This window comes from Cebus imitator, unplaced genomic scaffold (assembly GCF_001604975.1).
Source record: "Cebus imitator isolate Cc_AM_T3 unplaced genomic scaffold, Cebus_imitator-1.0 Scaffold29, whole genome shotgun sequence".
Lineage (NCBI taxonomy): Eukaryota > Metazoa > Chordata > Mammalia > Primates > Cebidae > Cebus > Cebus imitator.
Genome location: NW_016107344.1, coordinates 12,128,740 through 12,144,146, shown reverse-complemented (window position 1 = coordinate 12,144,146; position 15,407 = coordinate 12,128,740). Strand labels below are relative to the sequence as shown.

At 50.0% G+C, this 15,407-nt stretch overlaps 1 protein-coding gene across 2 annotated transcripts in view; it reads left to right on the top strand.

Moving 5' to 3' along the window:
• Positions 1 to 10,911, top strand: part of TSPAN14 (tetraspanin 14) — a 69,406-nt gene extending 58,495 nt beyond the window's left edge. The window contains exons 6-9 of one of the 2 annotated variants that reach the window (XM_017523662.2): positions 442 to 567; positions 2,522 to 2,566; positions 4,640 to 4,759; positions 6,327 to 10,911. In XM_017523662.2, the coding sequence (XP_017379151.1) occupies positions 442 to 567; positions 2,522 to 2,566; positions 4,640 to 4,759; positions 6,327 to 6,398 (363 nt within the window). In that variant the 3' untranslated portion in view covers positions 6,399 to 10,911. The remainder of the gene's footprint in view (positions 1 to 441; positions 568 to 2,521; positions 2,567 to 4,639; positions 4,760 to 6,326) is intronic. The other variant, XM_037736812.1, reaches the window with a different exon arrangement.
• The last annotated feature ends 4,496 nt before the right edge of the window (positions 10,912 to 15,407 follow it).

Genomic DNA, 15,407 nt, shown 5'->3' with positions numbered 1-15,407 from the left:
CCCTCCCTCCCTCCCTCCCTTCTTTTTCTTTCTCTCTCTCTCTCTCTCTCGCTTTCTCTCTCTCCTTTTTTCTCTCTTTTTCTTTTGTTTTGTTTTCTTTTGTTTTCTTTCCCTTCTTTCTGATTGGGGGTGAGGGGGCATCTTGTTGTGTTGCCCAGACTTGTTTCCAGCTTCTGGGATCAAATCATCCCGCCACCTCAGCCTCCTGAGTCTCTGAGATTACAGACCTGAGCTACCGCACCCAGCTGTTTTCTTCTCAAAGGGCTTCCTGGGTTGCCAGCCTAGCGTCTCTACACATGGGAGGTAGCTGGGCGGGCCGTGATTTCTCTGCATGGTAGATGCCAGCAGACTTAGCCTGACCTCACCAAGAATGCTGCCCTGTGCTGGGCAGCCGTGGGCCTGTCTTGGAGCCTTTGACAGTTCTGGCTTCTGTGGTTGCAGAACCAGTGCTGTGGTGCATATGGCCCTGAAGACTGGGACCTTAACGTCTACTTCAACTGCAGTGGCGCCAGCTACAGCCGAGAGAAGTGTGGGGTCCCCTTTTCCTGCTGCGTCCCGGATCCTGCGGTGAGTTGACTTGTGCTGGCCCTTCTTGAAGCCCACAGCTTTCCTGACTCTTGTGCTCTGGGATGTTCTCTCAAGCAGGTCGGAGGAGTAGGTGTACTCTCTCCACGCCCTCCTCAAGGCTGCCGCAGCTCAGAAATCCAATACTTGTACATTCTAGGAACATTGCTTGCGTGACCCACCCTGGCCTTAGTGTTCTGGGTGAGGCAGAAGAAAAACAGTATTATTCCTACCTGGAGGGCTCTCACTCGGGGTAGCTGGCCAAGAGCTATGAGGGAAATAAGGCCTGCTTAGCCGTCTTCACTGTTCCTTTTCTGGAGCAAATGCCTAGAACTCAACAGCACACAGTGGCTGTGGGCACACATCATTAACTGGGAAACAGTAGCAGAGAATTCTTTTCTGTTTTTTTTTTTTGAGACAGGGTCTTACTCTGTCGCTCAGGCTGGAGTGCAGTGAAGCAATCTCACCTTACTGCAACCTCTGCCTCCCAGGTTCAAATGATTCTCCTGCCTCAGCCTCCAGGGTAGCTGGGATTACAGATGCATGCCACCACACCCAGCTAATTATTTTCTGTTTTTTTGTTTTTTTCTAGGGTTTTTGTTGTTGTTGTTGTTGAGACAGGGTCTCACTCTGTCGCTCAGGCTGGAGTGCAGCGGCGTGATCTCAGCTCTCTGTACAACCACTGCTTCCCTGGGCTCAAGCAATTCTCTGGCCTCAGCCTCCTGAGTAGCTGGGATTACAGATGCACACCACCACACCCGGCTAGTTATTTCTGTTTTTTTTTTTTTTTGGAGACAGGGTCTCACTCTGTTGCTTAGGCTAGAGTACAGCAGTGCGATCTCAGCTCATTGTGCAACCACTGCTTCCCCAGGCTCAAGCAATTCTCCAGCTTCAGCCTCCCTAGTACCTGGGACCACAGGCCTGAGCCACCACACCCGGCTAACTTTTGTATTTTTTGTAGATGGGGTTTCACCGTGTTGCCCAGGCTGATCTTGCACTCCTGGGCACAAAGTGATCTGCCCATCTTAGCCTCCCAAAGTGCTGGGATTACAGCTATGGGCCACTGCGCCTGTCCTGTCCTTTTTTTTTTTTTTTTTTTTTTTTTTTTTTTTTTTTTTTTTTTTTTTTTTTTTTTTTTTTTTTTTTTTTTTTTTTTCTTTATTTTCATTCCTAATCCAAGGCCAGCGTTCTTGGGTTCCAGAAGCTAGGCTCTTTGGGTGACCTGTGAAGGAGCTCTGAATTTTGCCCAAACTGAGCCTGAGCAGAACTGGGCCTGTTACCAGCTCTCGGTACAGTTATGTAAAGCCAGGTACTGGGTTACAGGCTCTTAGAAGGCAGAGCATCACCTATAGGCAAGTTCTGCAGCCCAGGAGAGGCTCAGATTTGCTGAAGTTGCACAGATCTTCTGAGGTCTCCACTGTGACTGTGAAATGTACCAGTTTCATAAGTGTTACTTTTAGCATGTATAGTTCTTACCTCCAAATATAGGCATTACCTCCTAGCAAACTGTGCCACCCCGCCAGGCCAAATGTGGCCTGCTGTTTTTCTATGACCTGTGAGCTAAGAATGCTTTCAGGTGTTTTTAAATGGTTGGAAATAAATCAAAAGAAGGATTACTTGTGGTACATGAATATTATATGAAATTCAAATATCAATGTCCATAAAGTTTTCTTGAAATATAGCCATTCCTGTTTGTTTTTATATTGTCAGTGCTTGCTGTCATGCAACAAAAGCAGAGTTGAGTCTGTGTCTGAAATAGTCACTCTCTAGCCCTTCACAGAGAAAGTTTGCCACGCTGTCCTGGCCTGAAGGATTAGTTGGTAGTGTGACTGAAGGACGTATCTGTAATGGAATTTGCACAATTGGTTGCTAGTGTTTGGTTGTGACTTTTCCAGAGCCTCTTACCACCAGCTTCTTAAGACAACAAAAGTAACTAATTTTTCTGCTTTTCTTGCAGCAAAAAGTTGTGAACACACAGTGTGGATATGATGTTAGGATTCAGGTGAGCACTCCAGTGTCTACAACTTTAAGAGTTCTTTAGGTTTTATTCCCTATGGTTCAACATCCTGATGTAGTGCAAGTGCAAATTGCAGTGGGAGAACTAGGGGCAGTGAAGCTCCTGATGGCACCTAAGCTGAGCACGGGCACAGTGACACACACACACTGCTTCCCGGGTTGGCAGCAGGACTCCTGGGAGCAGAAATAGTGATTCTAAGCCTTGTGAACTGCAGTCTCAACACCTGGGAGTTGCTGCATTTAAAGAGGTGGGATAGAAGTTTTGAGGGAAAAAGACTGCATTTTTAGGAGGCTCCTTGAGTCCCAGAAGGTGTCTCTTGTTAAGGGGACAGCTGCAGGAGTGTATGTGCCTTGCTCTGGCCTCCATGTGGAGGCCCTGTCCTCCGGAACTTCCTTTAGGCTGTAGGGAGTGTGCTCTTGGATGCAAAGGGAAGCAAGACCTTACCCCACTCCAGTGCTTGTTCTGGTGGTCTTTGGTGATATGAATGACTGCTATTCTAAAAGGGAGGAGTCTCGAGGAATCTGCAGAGACGCCTCCTGTTCACCGTGGATATGGGGGATGTGTCCCTACAGCTTGGGGAGCTGTCCTTTAGGGACCTACATTTCACAGGGAGAAGCTGCTATAAACTGAATGTTTGCATCTCCCCAAAATTTACATGTTGGAACTTAGACCCCAGTGTGATGGTATTGAGAGATAAGGCCTTTGGGAGGGGATTAGGTCAGGAGGACAGAGTCCTTATGAGTGGGATGAGTGCCCTTATGAAAGAGGCTCAGAGAGTTTGTCACTCCACTGTGTGAAGACACAGTGAGAGGCTGCCGTCCATGAACCAGAAAGTGCGCCCTCATCAGACACCAAATTTGCCAGTGCTCTGATCTTGAACTTCCCAGCCTCCAGGACTGTGAGAAAGAAATTTCTGTTGTTTATAAGCCACCTAATCTATAGTATTTTGTTATAGTTGGCTCAATGGACTAAGATAAGAACCTGTATCAACATCAGTGTCCCTAATTATGAATTTTTTTTGCCACTTATATTAATTTGCTAAGGCCGCTGTCACAACATACCACAGATGGAAATTTAGGTCACAGCAGACATTTATTTTCTCACAGTTTGGAGGCTAGAAGTCTAAGATCAAGGTGCTGGTGGGGTGGGTGTCTTCAGAGGGCTGTGATGGAAGGGTCTGTCCCAGGCCTCTCTCCTGGCTGCAGGTGGCTGTCTGTGTCCTCATGTGGCTCCCCTCTGTGCATGTCTGTGTCCTGATCTCCTCTTCTTAGCAGGATGCTTGTCATAATGGATTAGGGGCCACCCTGATGGCTTCATTTTAGCTTAATTATCTCTGTAAAAGCCTGCCTCCAAATACAATTATGTTCTGACGTCCTGGGGGTTAGGACTTCAGCATATGAATTTTTAGCTGACACGATTTAGCCCCTAACACCTCCAAAGTGAATTAATGCACCATCGTGTTGCCATGGAGGAGGCTGATAGGTCAGGGGGCTGGGGCCAATCGCTCTGTGTGGGGTGGGCAGGGCTGGGTGTGTGCTGGGGCGGTTACTGATGCCCCACCAGGTTCAGCACTGGAGGGGCCAGTCAGCTGGTGACTGTTGCCTGTTGGCTCTGTTGCCTGGAGCTGAGCTTACCAGTGGGATGTCTGCTCCAAGAAGCCACCTTCCTTCCCTCCCTTCTCGGGAAACTCTGGACCCCCTTTTCCAGGTTTCCCTTTAAAGACACATCCTCCTCTGAGCCTTCAAGCCCCTTCTCTTTCTCCAGATGTGGATGTTGGGGACAGGTATCTTGAGAAAGTTGGTCTTTAAATCTCTGGACACCTGAAGGGAAACAGCCAGGGAGCCTTTGGTCAGACAGGCGGTATGATCACAAGGTGTCCAGCAAGGGCAGAGGCTGAGACGAGCTGGATAGTGTCTCCTGGAGAGTCCTCCGTGCCTGACTTCCAGATCCCTCGTTCCCACCCTGCTTTGCCCTGCTCCCTGCCAGGGCTTTCTAGGGGACCGGGGTGGGAATATCATGCTTGCCAAAGGCTCAGGCCCCTGTGGTGTTTCCCTGCAGCTGAAGAGCAAGTGGGACGAGTCCATCTTCACGAAGGGCTGCATCCAGGCGCTGGAGAGCTGGCTCCCGAGGAACATTTACATTGTGGCCGGCATCTTCATTGCCATCTCGCTGCTGCAGGTGTGTCCCAGGAGCCTGTAGGATTGGCAGGCAGCATTTTTTCATTTGAGAAGATTGGGCCCTTAGTGTAGAGTGCGTGGGTGTGGTATTAAGGAACCTTGCAGAAGGAAAAAAGGGATTCCGTTGGATGTCCAAGGCTGAGAGAGTGTATGTATGTGAGCATATTGGGGAGGAGAATGGTGGGTTTCATAAATGCTACCTACAGGGGACCCCTCTGGGCAGGGGCAGGCTGGGAGAGGCTTGTGGCCCTGCACAGGTCCTGTTGGTTGCTCTCTCCTGAGGGCCTGATGGGCTGTAGAAGGTTCACTGCCTGTGTGGAGGTGGGTGAGGAGTGTGCTCGGGGTAGGCCGTCAAGCACTGCAGACGGAGGCAAAACTCTTGGTCAGCTGGGGCCTGAGGGTGGCCTGAGGCTCATATGTTTGCACTCACCCCAGGACCTCTCCTCCTGTTTCTGGCTCTTGGGCTGGGGCTGTCAGGCATCTTCCCTGTCCATGAGACATCCTCTGAGGCCTGCTGCCATTTATGGCATCCTTTGCCCTCACAGGCTGTGCTTGTTGATTTGAACCAGGTTTCACACATGGGAGAATGTTGGTGGCCAAGCAGGCAGTGAGGCCTAGGGTGACTGGGCTGGTTGGTGATGGCCAGGAGAACTGGCAGAGAAAGTCGAGAATTCAGTGATCAGGGAAACCAGGAGTCTTTCCAGTGCTGTTCAAGGCTTATATTAAGAAGCTGCAGCTTTTGGGTCCACTGATGCAGTTCTTGTATGGAAAATACACCATTTAGAAAATGTTTGACTCTGTCCTTGCCTTGAAGAGGGTGACCGAGGTAGACCCACCCAGGGCCACCAGCCACCCACACATACCTTCTTGGTCTTCTTCAAGGAAGACTAAGAGTTAGGAAAAAGCAACTGGAAAAGGAAAGAAACAAGTTATTTGCAAAATGGGCAAGGGAAGAATCAGACTTCAGAAGGACCGACTAGCTAAATTAGAACCACACAAAAATTTAAAGGGGAAAAAAGCCATTTCCAGAGGTCACCAAGTTCATGTTCGTCTGTTCAGGTTAAAAGAACATCTCCTCTCACTCCCTGCTCACCAAGGTTGGGATGGATCTTCAGACATTAGCACAGCCAACATTGAGGATGGCCTTGGTTTTATTATGGAATAGATGTTTACAGGAAACATTCAAGATGTATTATCTTGGGAATCAGAACCAGTCAGGGTGACCCTGTTATTTTTGGTTTAACCCAGGGACAGGCGTGTCCTGCCCCATGGTGTGTGACGCACTTAATCATGTTGGAGGCAGGGCAGAGTGTCTGTTTTGCTTGTGGTGCCTGTGGTTTGCCTCTTCTAGGATCTGAGGATGTAACAAACTAGACCTCAGGACCCCCATTTGGCGGGAGGGGCGGCTGTGCTGTGCCACTTGCTTGTGGTACCGTCTCTTCACCCTCATTTGCAGTGGAGGGGTGAGGAGAGGTGTGCAGTGGGAACCCCCAACCACACCCTCCACTCCCTGCCCTCTGCCTTTGGGCCCCAGTGATGGCTGCTGACTCTGCTGGTGTTGGTTTCAGATATTTGGCATCTTCTTGGCGAGGACCCTGATATCAGACATCGAGGCGGTGAAGGCCGGCCATCACTTCTGAAGAGTTGAGGGAGCCGAGCTGAGCCACGCTGGGAGGCCAGAGCCTTTCTTTGCCGTCAGCCCTACATCCAGAGGGAGAGGAGCCGACACCCCTGGAGCCAGCACTCCATCTTCAGCATCAGCGTGATATGACCTCTCTGTTTCTCCTTGCTGGTGCTGAAGACCAAGGGGTCCCCTTGTTACCTGCCCAAACTTGTGATTGCATCCCTGCTGGGGTCTACCCAGAGACAGAATGTGTCTTTATGTGGGAGTGGTGACTCTGAAGGACAGAGAAGGCTCCTGTGACTCAGAAGGACAGAGAAGGCTGCCAGGAGGGCTTGACTCAGTCCCCCTGCAGCTCTGCAGGACGTCTGCAGGACACCCTGGCCCCCTTTCCACTGGCGTCCAAACATCTGCTTTGGGTCATCCACATCTGTGGGTGGGCCGTGGGTAGAGGGACCTGAAGACATGGACAGGGCATTTCTTTCCATCAAGCCAAGCAGCACGGGGACCTGCCTGTAACTGGGGAGGCAGACGGGGCCCTGCTGGGCCTCTGAGTGCCATTGTGGTCTGCGGGGACATGCACACATCAGGGGTTGTTTGCAGGATCCTCAGCCATGTTCAAGTGAAGTAAGCCTGAGCCAGTGCGTGGACTGGTGCCACGGGAGTGCCTTGTCCACTGCCCCGCCATGTCTGCCAGCTGTTCTCCTGGTGCCAGAACTGCCTCTGGTCTTGACAGCATTAAGCCCTGGTGGCGATGGTGGGGCGGTGGACATGGTTCTTCACTGAGAGCCGGCTCTCCTTTTCTTAAAGTGTGTAAATAGTTTATTTATAGGGGTAAGAATGTTCTCACACCATTTCACTTCCTCTTCCTCTCCTCCAGCATTCTTCTTTGAGCAGCCTTACATGGTGTCCACGGCTGGAGCCGACCCTTTGAGTCCCCTTGAATGTCTTAAGAACCAGCCCGTAACAGCCTCTCCTTCCCTTCCATATACTGCAGCCTCCCTCCATGCATCCCACACACAAGCACTCGCCCACTCGCCCACTCCCCAGTGTGGCCTCACTGTCTTCTGTCCTTGGTGCTACTGAAACTGTCAGCCAGAATTTGAATCCTGACCCTCCCCACTGCAAGCCTGGGGAGCCTTAGCCCAAGGTGGCCAGCCCGAAACTGTTGGCCAGGGCTTCTCTTTCGGCTGGGTACCCAGGACTGGCCAGCCTGCCATTTGTCTCTCTCTGGACAGCCGTTCTGCAGCCAGACCCAGGGCCAAGCCATGACCCCAGGCTGCAGCTGGTCAGAAGCTCTGGCGTTTTGTTTCTGACTTAAGTGGTGACCGCCCCCCACCATAGGATATCAGTGGTGAGTGGTCCACCCTTCCCGTCAGGGCTGTTCTGGGGCCTGCTCTTGGAAATGAAGTATAGTGAGTAACACCCCTGGGGATAGCTGGGACATTTGTCCAGCTGGGCTGCTTTCTAATGCTTTGCCATAGCTCATACCACTTCTCTCATCGTTCAGGGATTGAGTGCAACCTTCAGTTACTTGCTGGAGTGTACATTCTAGTGTGGTGTATACCAGTGGCTGTTGATGATGATGTCATCATCTTTTTTTCCTTTCTCTTTTCTTTCTTTTCTTTTTTTTTTTTTTTTACAATTTTCTGTAGACTAGGAGAAGAATGCTTGTGTTTTTAGGAAGTGTGATGCTTCTCTTTGACTGCCAAACTCTTTTATGGAATATATCTTTATATTAATGCTGTTGTTTTGGTCGTTTTTGTTTGGGGTCACTATCAAGATGCTGCTATGCATCTCAGTGGTGAACGCAGCTGCCAGAGGAACCAAGGGAGAGGGTATGTAGACTTTACCAAAGGGTGGATAGTAAAGGCAGTTCGTCGATAGCACAACCTGACATACATTTTATTGAGTGATTTTTTTTTTAAGATTCTGTACGGCGGCACTTTCATTATCCCTTGTGTGCAGGCTGCAGCCAGCACACTTGGCTTGTGGTCTATCCCCAGCTGTGTGTGCTGGAGAAACTTCAACTCCATAGGTCTAGAGGAAACATTATTTTAGGCTATTTCTGTCCACCCTGGGTGATACTATTTATTGATCCAAGCAAAAGAGCTTGGGGATGCCGAGTCAAATTGTGATGTGGAGTTGAAGTCTGGGCACTGCCACTGCCTGAGCTGTGTGTGTCCTGGGCATGCTGGCCTGTCTGTGAAGGGGGTTGGTGACGGTGCCCGCTTCACTACGTGCCTCTGGCCCAGCCTCCCATGGGGAAGTGGGTGGCCGCAGACCCTGCCTGCTAGTGTGTTGGCGCTAAAACCTCCTGGAAGGCTCCTGCAGGCCTGACCCTTCTATTTCTGTAGACCTAGTTCAGGATGAAGTCTAAGTGTGACTTCTGCAGAGTTGGGTTTGTCTTTTGCCATTTTCGGCCATGTCATGTGACTGAATAATTGGATGAGGAATGGAAGGAAAGCAAGGATGAGAGCCGGGCATGTGGCGGTCTCCACCCAGGATGGGCTGTCTGCACAGAGGCACAGGGCAGGCCTCCTGTGCGCTCCCCACCCAGCACTGGCCTGCCCTGAATCCCCACCTTCCCTGGTTGGAGGTCTGCTGTGGCATCTGCACCCTGTCCTCACCCCACCATGCACATACTCACTTTAAAGTCTTGGGTTCCTTCCTGTACCCCCTCCCCGATCCCGGTCCACCCCCTTTCAGGATCTTGCCACGTTATTTTTCCCGTCCCCTATTCCTGTCACTAGCCTGCCTTTCCCCATCCTAAAAACTTGCTGTGGCCCTGTGGCTGCCTCCCTTTTTTTCCCAGGTAGCTTCTTATCTGGGTTGCTTGTACCCCTCCTTTCCACCACCCACCACACTGCATGTAGCTGAAAGCTGCCTATCCCAGCTGTCAACCCAGACCTTCCTTTGGCCTCTGTAGCACTGGACACCGCACCTCCTGAAAGTCCTCTGCTTCAGAGGCCCTGGCTTGCCAGTTCTCTGACCTCTCTCATCTGTCTGCTCAGGACTCCACTGCAGCTGTCCTTACTGGCCTCCAGGGAATCCCACTTCCCACAGGACAGGGCTGTGGGCTGGGCAGAAAAACCCATCTGCACGGTCCACAAGAAACCTGGCACTCAGTTTCTCCATGAACATCAATGACAATTGATGGATACAGAACCTTCCTGGAACATAGAATTTCTCCAGGAGATACCCAGAGGCCACTGGGGAGGTGACAGGCACGCATGTGAGTGTAGATGGCTGCAATGTTGGTCCCAGCAGCAGAGAGGGTCTCAGTCTCAACAGGGAGCCCACCTGATGGTTTCTCAGCCAGCAGTCTCAGAGGAATATAGACTGCAGAGAAAGGAGAGAAGTAGCAGTGGTCTTGGCACCTAAGGCATCCTGCTCTCATGGGAAGGTCTCTGCCCAGGTATCAGGTGCATCAGCCTGTCGCCCACTGGTTCAAAGCTTTCAGCTGTGCTGGGTGAGGGTGGGTGGTGGAGTGCTGAATGACCTTCATGGGTGGGCATTTCCAGCTCTATGGTCAATGGGGTGTCTGTCCACAAAATCACAGGGTTTTTAGGTTGTGTGTTTGGGGCTATGGGAACCTGTCCCCCATGATGGATCTTGGTAGGGACACCTCCCTGTGCTTGTGTCTGTCGTGCCCGGGAGGATGCTGCCCGGCCTTCCAGGGCAGGTGACCATCTGCAGCCGTGTCCTCATTCATCTAGATGCCTTCCAGAAATCTGGGGAGCCATACACCTTTAGAGCCTTTTTAGCTCCTTATCAAGTTGGCAAGGCTTGGCCATTCATGTTCAAGGCTGCATTAAAGGCACGTTCATTCTCAAATGTTTTTGGCGTCTCCAGGGTGCCTCAGGAAAACGTGAAGTGGGCATTGTAGAACTTGGAACTACTGTGTAACTTTGGAAGAAGAAGTTAAGGGTACATAAGTGGATACTGTTTTGATGAAATTGCCAACTTCAGTGAGCCCAGCTTTGGGAAGGTGGACATGAGTATTCCTTACAAGGGTCTGAAACAATTTTTTCTTCACTCAGCTTTCTTTTTGTGCGCTGCATCTTATATTCCATCAGGGGCTTCCAATGCATGGTAGTAACTGTCAGAACTGGCCGGGCGCAAGTGGCTCACACCTGTAATCCCAGCACTTCGGAGGCCAAGGCAGGCGGATCACTTGAGGCCAGGAATTCAAGACCAGCCCAGCCAACATGGTGATACCCCAGCTCTACTAAAAATACAAAAATTGGCTGGGCATGATAATGCATGCTTGTTGTCCCAGCTGCTTGGGAGGCTGAGGCAGGAGAATCACTTGAACCTGGGAGGCGGAGGTTGCAGTGAGCCAAGATCAAGCCACTGCACTCCAGCCTGGGTGACAGAGGACGCTCCAACTTAAAAAATAAAATTAAAAAAAACTACCAGAATAAATTATCACCTTGGACCATAATTTTGTCACCTCAAACAACTTTTAAACTAGTCTTTTAAAAAAGTATACTTAAATAAAAATCTAAACATAGAATGTAAAATGAAAAGTGAAAGTATGTCTTCTGTTCCCCAGAGGTAACTACTACTAGGAATCCTTCCTGAAAATGCCCATGCATATACTCAGGTCATCACACACATGGAATCATTTTACATAGTATTTTATAGATGTTACTTAATATACTGATCCACAGTGCATTTTCACGGTCACACCATGGGTTGTAGGAGCGTGCCAAGAGCAGATGGGCCTCGCCTTTGTACCAGAGGAGTACGTTTACAGTCACAGGTAATAGAAAACCCAATTCAAACTGGTCTAAACAATGAGGGGAGGTTTTGGCTCCTGAAACTGGAAAGTCCAAAGGTGGGGTGAGTTTCAGGGTTGGGTTGATCCAAATGACTCTGACGCCAACAGGATCTTGTTTCCTTTTCTCTCTGCTCTGCCTTCCACAGCATCCCCTTCACCTATGGTGGAGGGAAGGAGTCTATCCCGGCAAACCCCGAGCCTCCCCTTGTTGGGGGTGATGTGCTGGTGAAGCCAGCAAGGGAAGGGACCCCCGGACACTCTCCTCTTCATGGTTCATCATTCCACTGAAATCATGCAGCTGTGAAATGCAGCATCCTCCAGGAGCGGGATGAACATTGGGGATGCTGCCAACTATTCCCATCGCGCTTCTGTGGATGGGTGTAACAGTTGTGTGCAGGGTTTTGCTCTTACAAGGGCTTATAGAAACAACAACTGTACAGTGTTTTGTTATTGGAATTACTTCTTATGGTGTTTTTAGAGGAGTTCTCCAGGGAGGTGGGCCCACATTTGAATGACTAGGTGCTCAGGGCTAGGGTGTGCCTGTGCTGCCTGACCATTGCTGGTGTGTGTGGGTGTGGGGTGATAAAACTTCCTACCCCCGTGAGGTTTCAAGGATTAAATGAGTTGAGATGGGTAAAGCATCTAACAAAGATCCAGATTATCTAATATGCGTCTCCTGAATTATTGCTAACATAATCTTAATGACTGGGGGAGTTTATCTGTGGCTGCCAGTCCCTGCAAGAGAGCTGCCTGGGTCACATGTCAGCTCAAGCTTTGAACCACACTGAAATGAAATGGTCCACTTCCCTGTCCCATTAGGAACAAGGCTTCGAGGTCTGCGGCAAGCCTCAGCAGGCATTTGGAGTTCAAGGTCTGTTTACTTTTGTGCCATAGAGGTGGGGAGGCAAAGCAGGGTGTTGCTTCTTGCTTGGAGTGCAGATCCTACCAGAAACCAACACAACCAAAGTTTCCAGGGAGCTCCCAGAAGGAGCAGAGTGGCCATCACCTGTCAAGGGGCCAGGGTAGGCCACAGAGGCCTGGGGGCCAGGAGGGATGGTCTGTGGGGAGAAGGGATTATTGTGAGCATAGTGCTGGGGCTAATGTGCTCTGAAGATGGCAGGATATCATGTTTGGACAGTTGGTGGACCCCATCTGGTCCCACGTGTAAGGAGAACAGAGGCCCTGGGATGTGCCGGGACTTGCCTGAGGTCTCAGAGTGGGACCAGGTGCTCCTCTGTGCCTCCCATGAGGAAGGGTGTCCATCTCTGTGAGGACAGCTTGGCAGGGCTGGGAACCTGGGGCCGGTGCTACAGGACCTCTGTGAGACTAGCGTGTGTGGGCCTTGCTTGGCTTGCCCTGGTGCCCTGAGAAAAACCTGATATTTGAAAATACACACAGTCACCCTGCTTGGAAGGTCAGGAAAAGCCAGGGTTTTGTTCTGAGGCAGTGGAGTGTCACCACGAGCTTGTGTTTTCCTCTCTCCTCACTCCACCTGCAGCCATTTCAGCCACACCGCCTTTGCACAGAACCCAGGGTTGCAGGTCGTGCGTGTAGATGCTGATTTAGGCCCAAGCACTCAGCTGTCTGGGAGGACCATAGTGTTTTCTTCTAGTTTTAGATTTGTACTCATTTTTGTTTTTAAAGTCATAGCTGTGATCTAATACAGGAAGAAGTGAAGTGGCCTCTAGCAGGGACTGAGCACCCTGTCCTTGGAGGTATGCAAGCCCAGGCTACACCCTTGGGATGATATGACTGGGGATGGGCTTTGTGCTGCGTGGACCACGGCAAGCCTTTCCATCTCTGAGTTGTATTGGTCCTTCCCATGCCTGCTGTTAAATATAATTTTTTTAAAAAAAGACATGACTCATAAATATTACATATACACATGTCTAAGATTTTATTTAACTCAATTGAGAGTGTCGCTGAGATTAACAGCCAGTTCAAAAGAGAAATCACAATGAACCATAAATCTATATGGAGTAAAGGAATGTTGAAACTGGCTGGGTTTCTTTTGTTTTGTTTTGTTTTGGAGGAGAAAGGTCAATTGAATCTCATTCATATATATTATATGCATATCCATAGAAAAGAATTATTTTGCATTAACTCTACAACTTAGAGAGTTGTAAAAATCGCTCAAAGGCAATGAAAGTCTAGAATCAGATAACTGGAGGGGTGCGCCCTAAGCAATGCATAGTTTTCTTTTTATTTTTTCTTTTGAGATCGAGTTTCACTCTTATCGCCCAGGCTGGAGTGCAGTGATGCAATCTCTGCCTCACTGCAACCTCTGCCTCCTGGGTTCCAGTGATTCTCGTGCCTCAGCCTCCTGAGTAGCTGGGATTACAGGTGCATACCACCACGCCTGGCTAATTATTGTATTTTTAGCAGATAAAGCGTTTCACTGTGTTGGCCAGTATGGTCTCAAACTCCTGACCTCAGGTGATCTGCCTGCCTTGGCCTCCCAAAGTGTTGGGATTACAGGAGTGAGCCACCACACCCAGCCCCAATGCATAGTTTTCTACTGAAGACAACTAGAATCTCTTTTGCTCATTCCAAATTGCCTTCCACCTCTTGTCCATCCAGCAGAGCCACTTTTAAAATAGGACCCAGGCAGAAATTTAAAGGAGCCAATATCTCATGGCGAAAAGTGAAACCTGAGGGATAGAGCATCCGCCAGGTGCCCTAGGTAAGAGCCAGCCACTGTGGGAGGCAGCCCAGGGCCACTCACTGTCCTCTCAGTAGTAAATGGATCACCGAGGCCATGTCTGCCACCCAGAGAGCCTGAGTGACCTCAAACCCTTGTTAGAGCTGCCTTCCCATCCATTCCCGCGGACACCTTAGTTGCTGCATCCAAAACTGCTGAACTTTGCTTCTCTTCAACCCCCAATTCCACCCCCAATTCCACCCACACCCAGAACTGCCCTGCCCCCTCTTCCCATCTCAGCTGAGGGCACCACCATCCACCCTGTGGCCAAATCCAGGAATGTGTGTATCACCTGGGCTCTGAGGATGACATCAGCTCTTCTCAGTCAACAGAACGTCAGGTCACCTCTTCTAAAAGTCTCATCTGACAAGGAGATCTTGAAGGCTTTACTCCCTGGGATAACCATCATGATGGATTTCAGTGTCATTCTGCCTTTTTCTCCTGAATGATTCCTGGGACTTGCTTGTTTGTAACATGTGCATTAGAATCTCTTTTCAACTTAACTGTGTTCTAAATTGAGTTTACTTCCCTTATCTGTGAATCTCAGTGATTCCTGGAAGCTGTGGTTGGTGGGGGATGGGGTGGGAGGACTTTGCTAGTATAAAAGAGAACCTGCAATGAATGTTCTAAGAAACTTGGGTGTTGGGGTCCTGCGGCCCTTGGCTGGTAAACTCTCCACTCCTTTCTCTTTGCTACACAATTTTCATAACTGGCAAAGGTGTGCATTTAAAATTTGTGATTGTAGCCTTAGTCTTTTTTTTCCCATACCACTCCCCTTTCCCCGCTGCAAGCTTGTACCAGGAAAGCTGTCAGCTGCCTTGGAGGTGGTGAGACAGGTGGGTACCCACTGTGGCTGTCAGGGTGTAGGACTGGAGCATCTAGGACCAGAAGTCCTCCTTCAGTCCCAAGTATCTGCCACTCAAGGGCATCAGACAGAGGTCCTCATAGAAAACCTACTGTGGGCACAGAGCTACTAGGCTGACAGGGTTGGAGAAGTGAACAAACACCCTTTTCCCCATTTTACATCAGAGGAAACAGACTCAGACTAAGCTTGCCTGCTGCTTGACAGATGGGAGATGGCAGAGCCGGGCTTACAGCCCAGGGTTTCCACTCTGGGAACTCTTCTTCCTCCCTCTGATGACACTCACTTGGCCACAGTCAGTGAGCAACTACGTGGGCAGGGACTGGTGAGACACAACAGGAAGGCAGCACAGTGCCCATGACAGCCAGGGACTGGGTACCATTTCCTCAGTAAAATGGGATAGTAACTCCCACACTGCAGCTATGTGCTAGGGCAGTGGTTTCCCAGGCCAGCAGCAGCTGCAGTTGTCACCCCCAGCACTTGTTAAAAATGCACATTCAGCCGGGCGCGGTGGATCACAAGGTCAAGAGATTGAGACCATCCTGGTCAACATGGTGAAACCCCGTCTCTAGTAAAAATACAAAAAAATTAGCTGGGCATGGTGGCGCGTGCCTGTAATCCCAGCTACTCAGGAGGCTGAGGCAGGAGAATTGCCTGAACCCAGGAGGCGGAGGTTGCG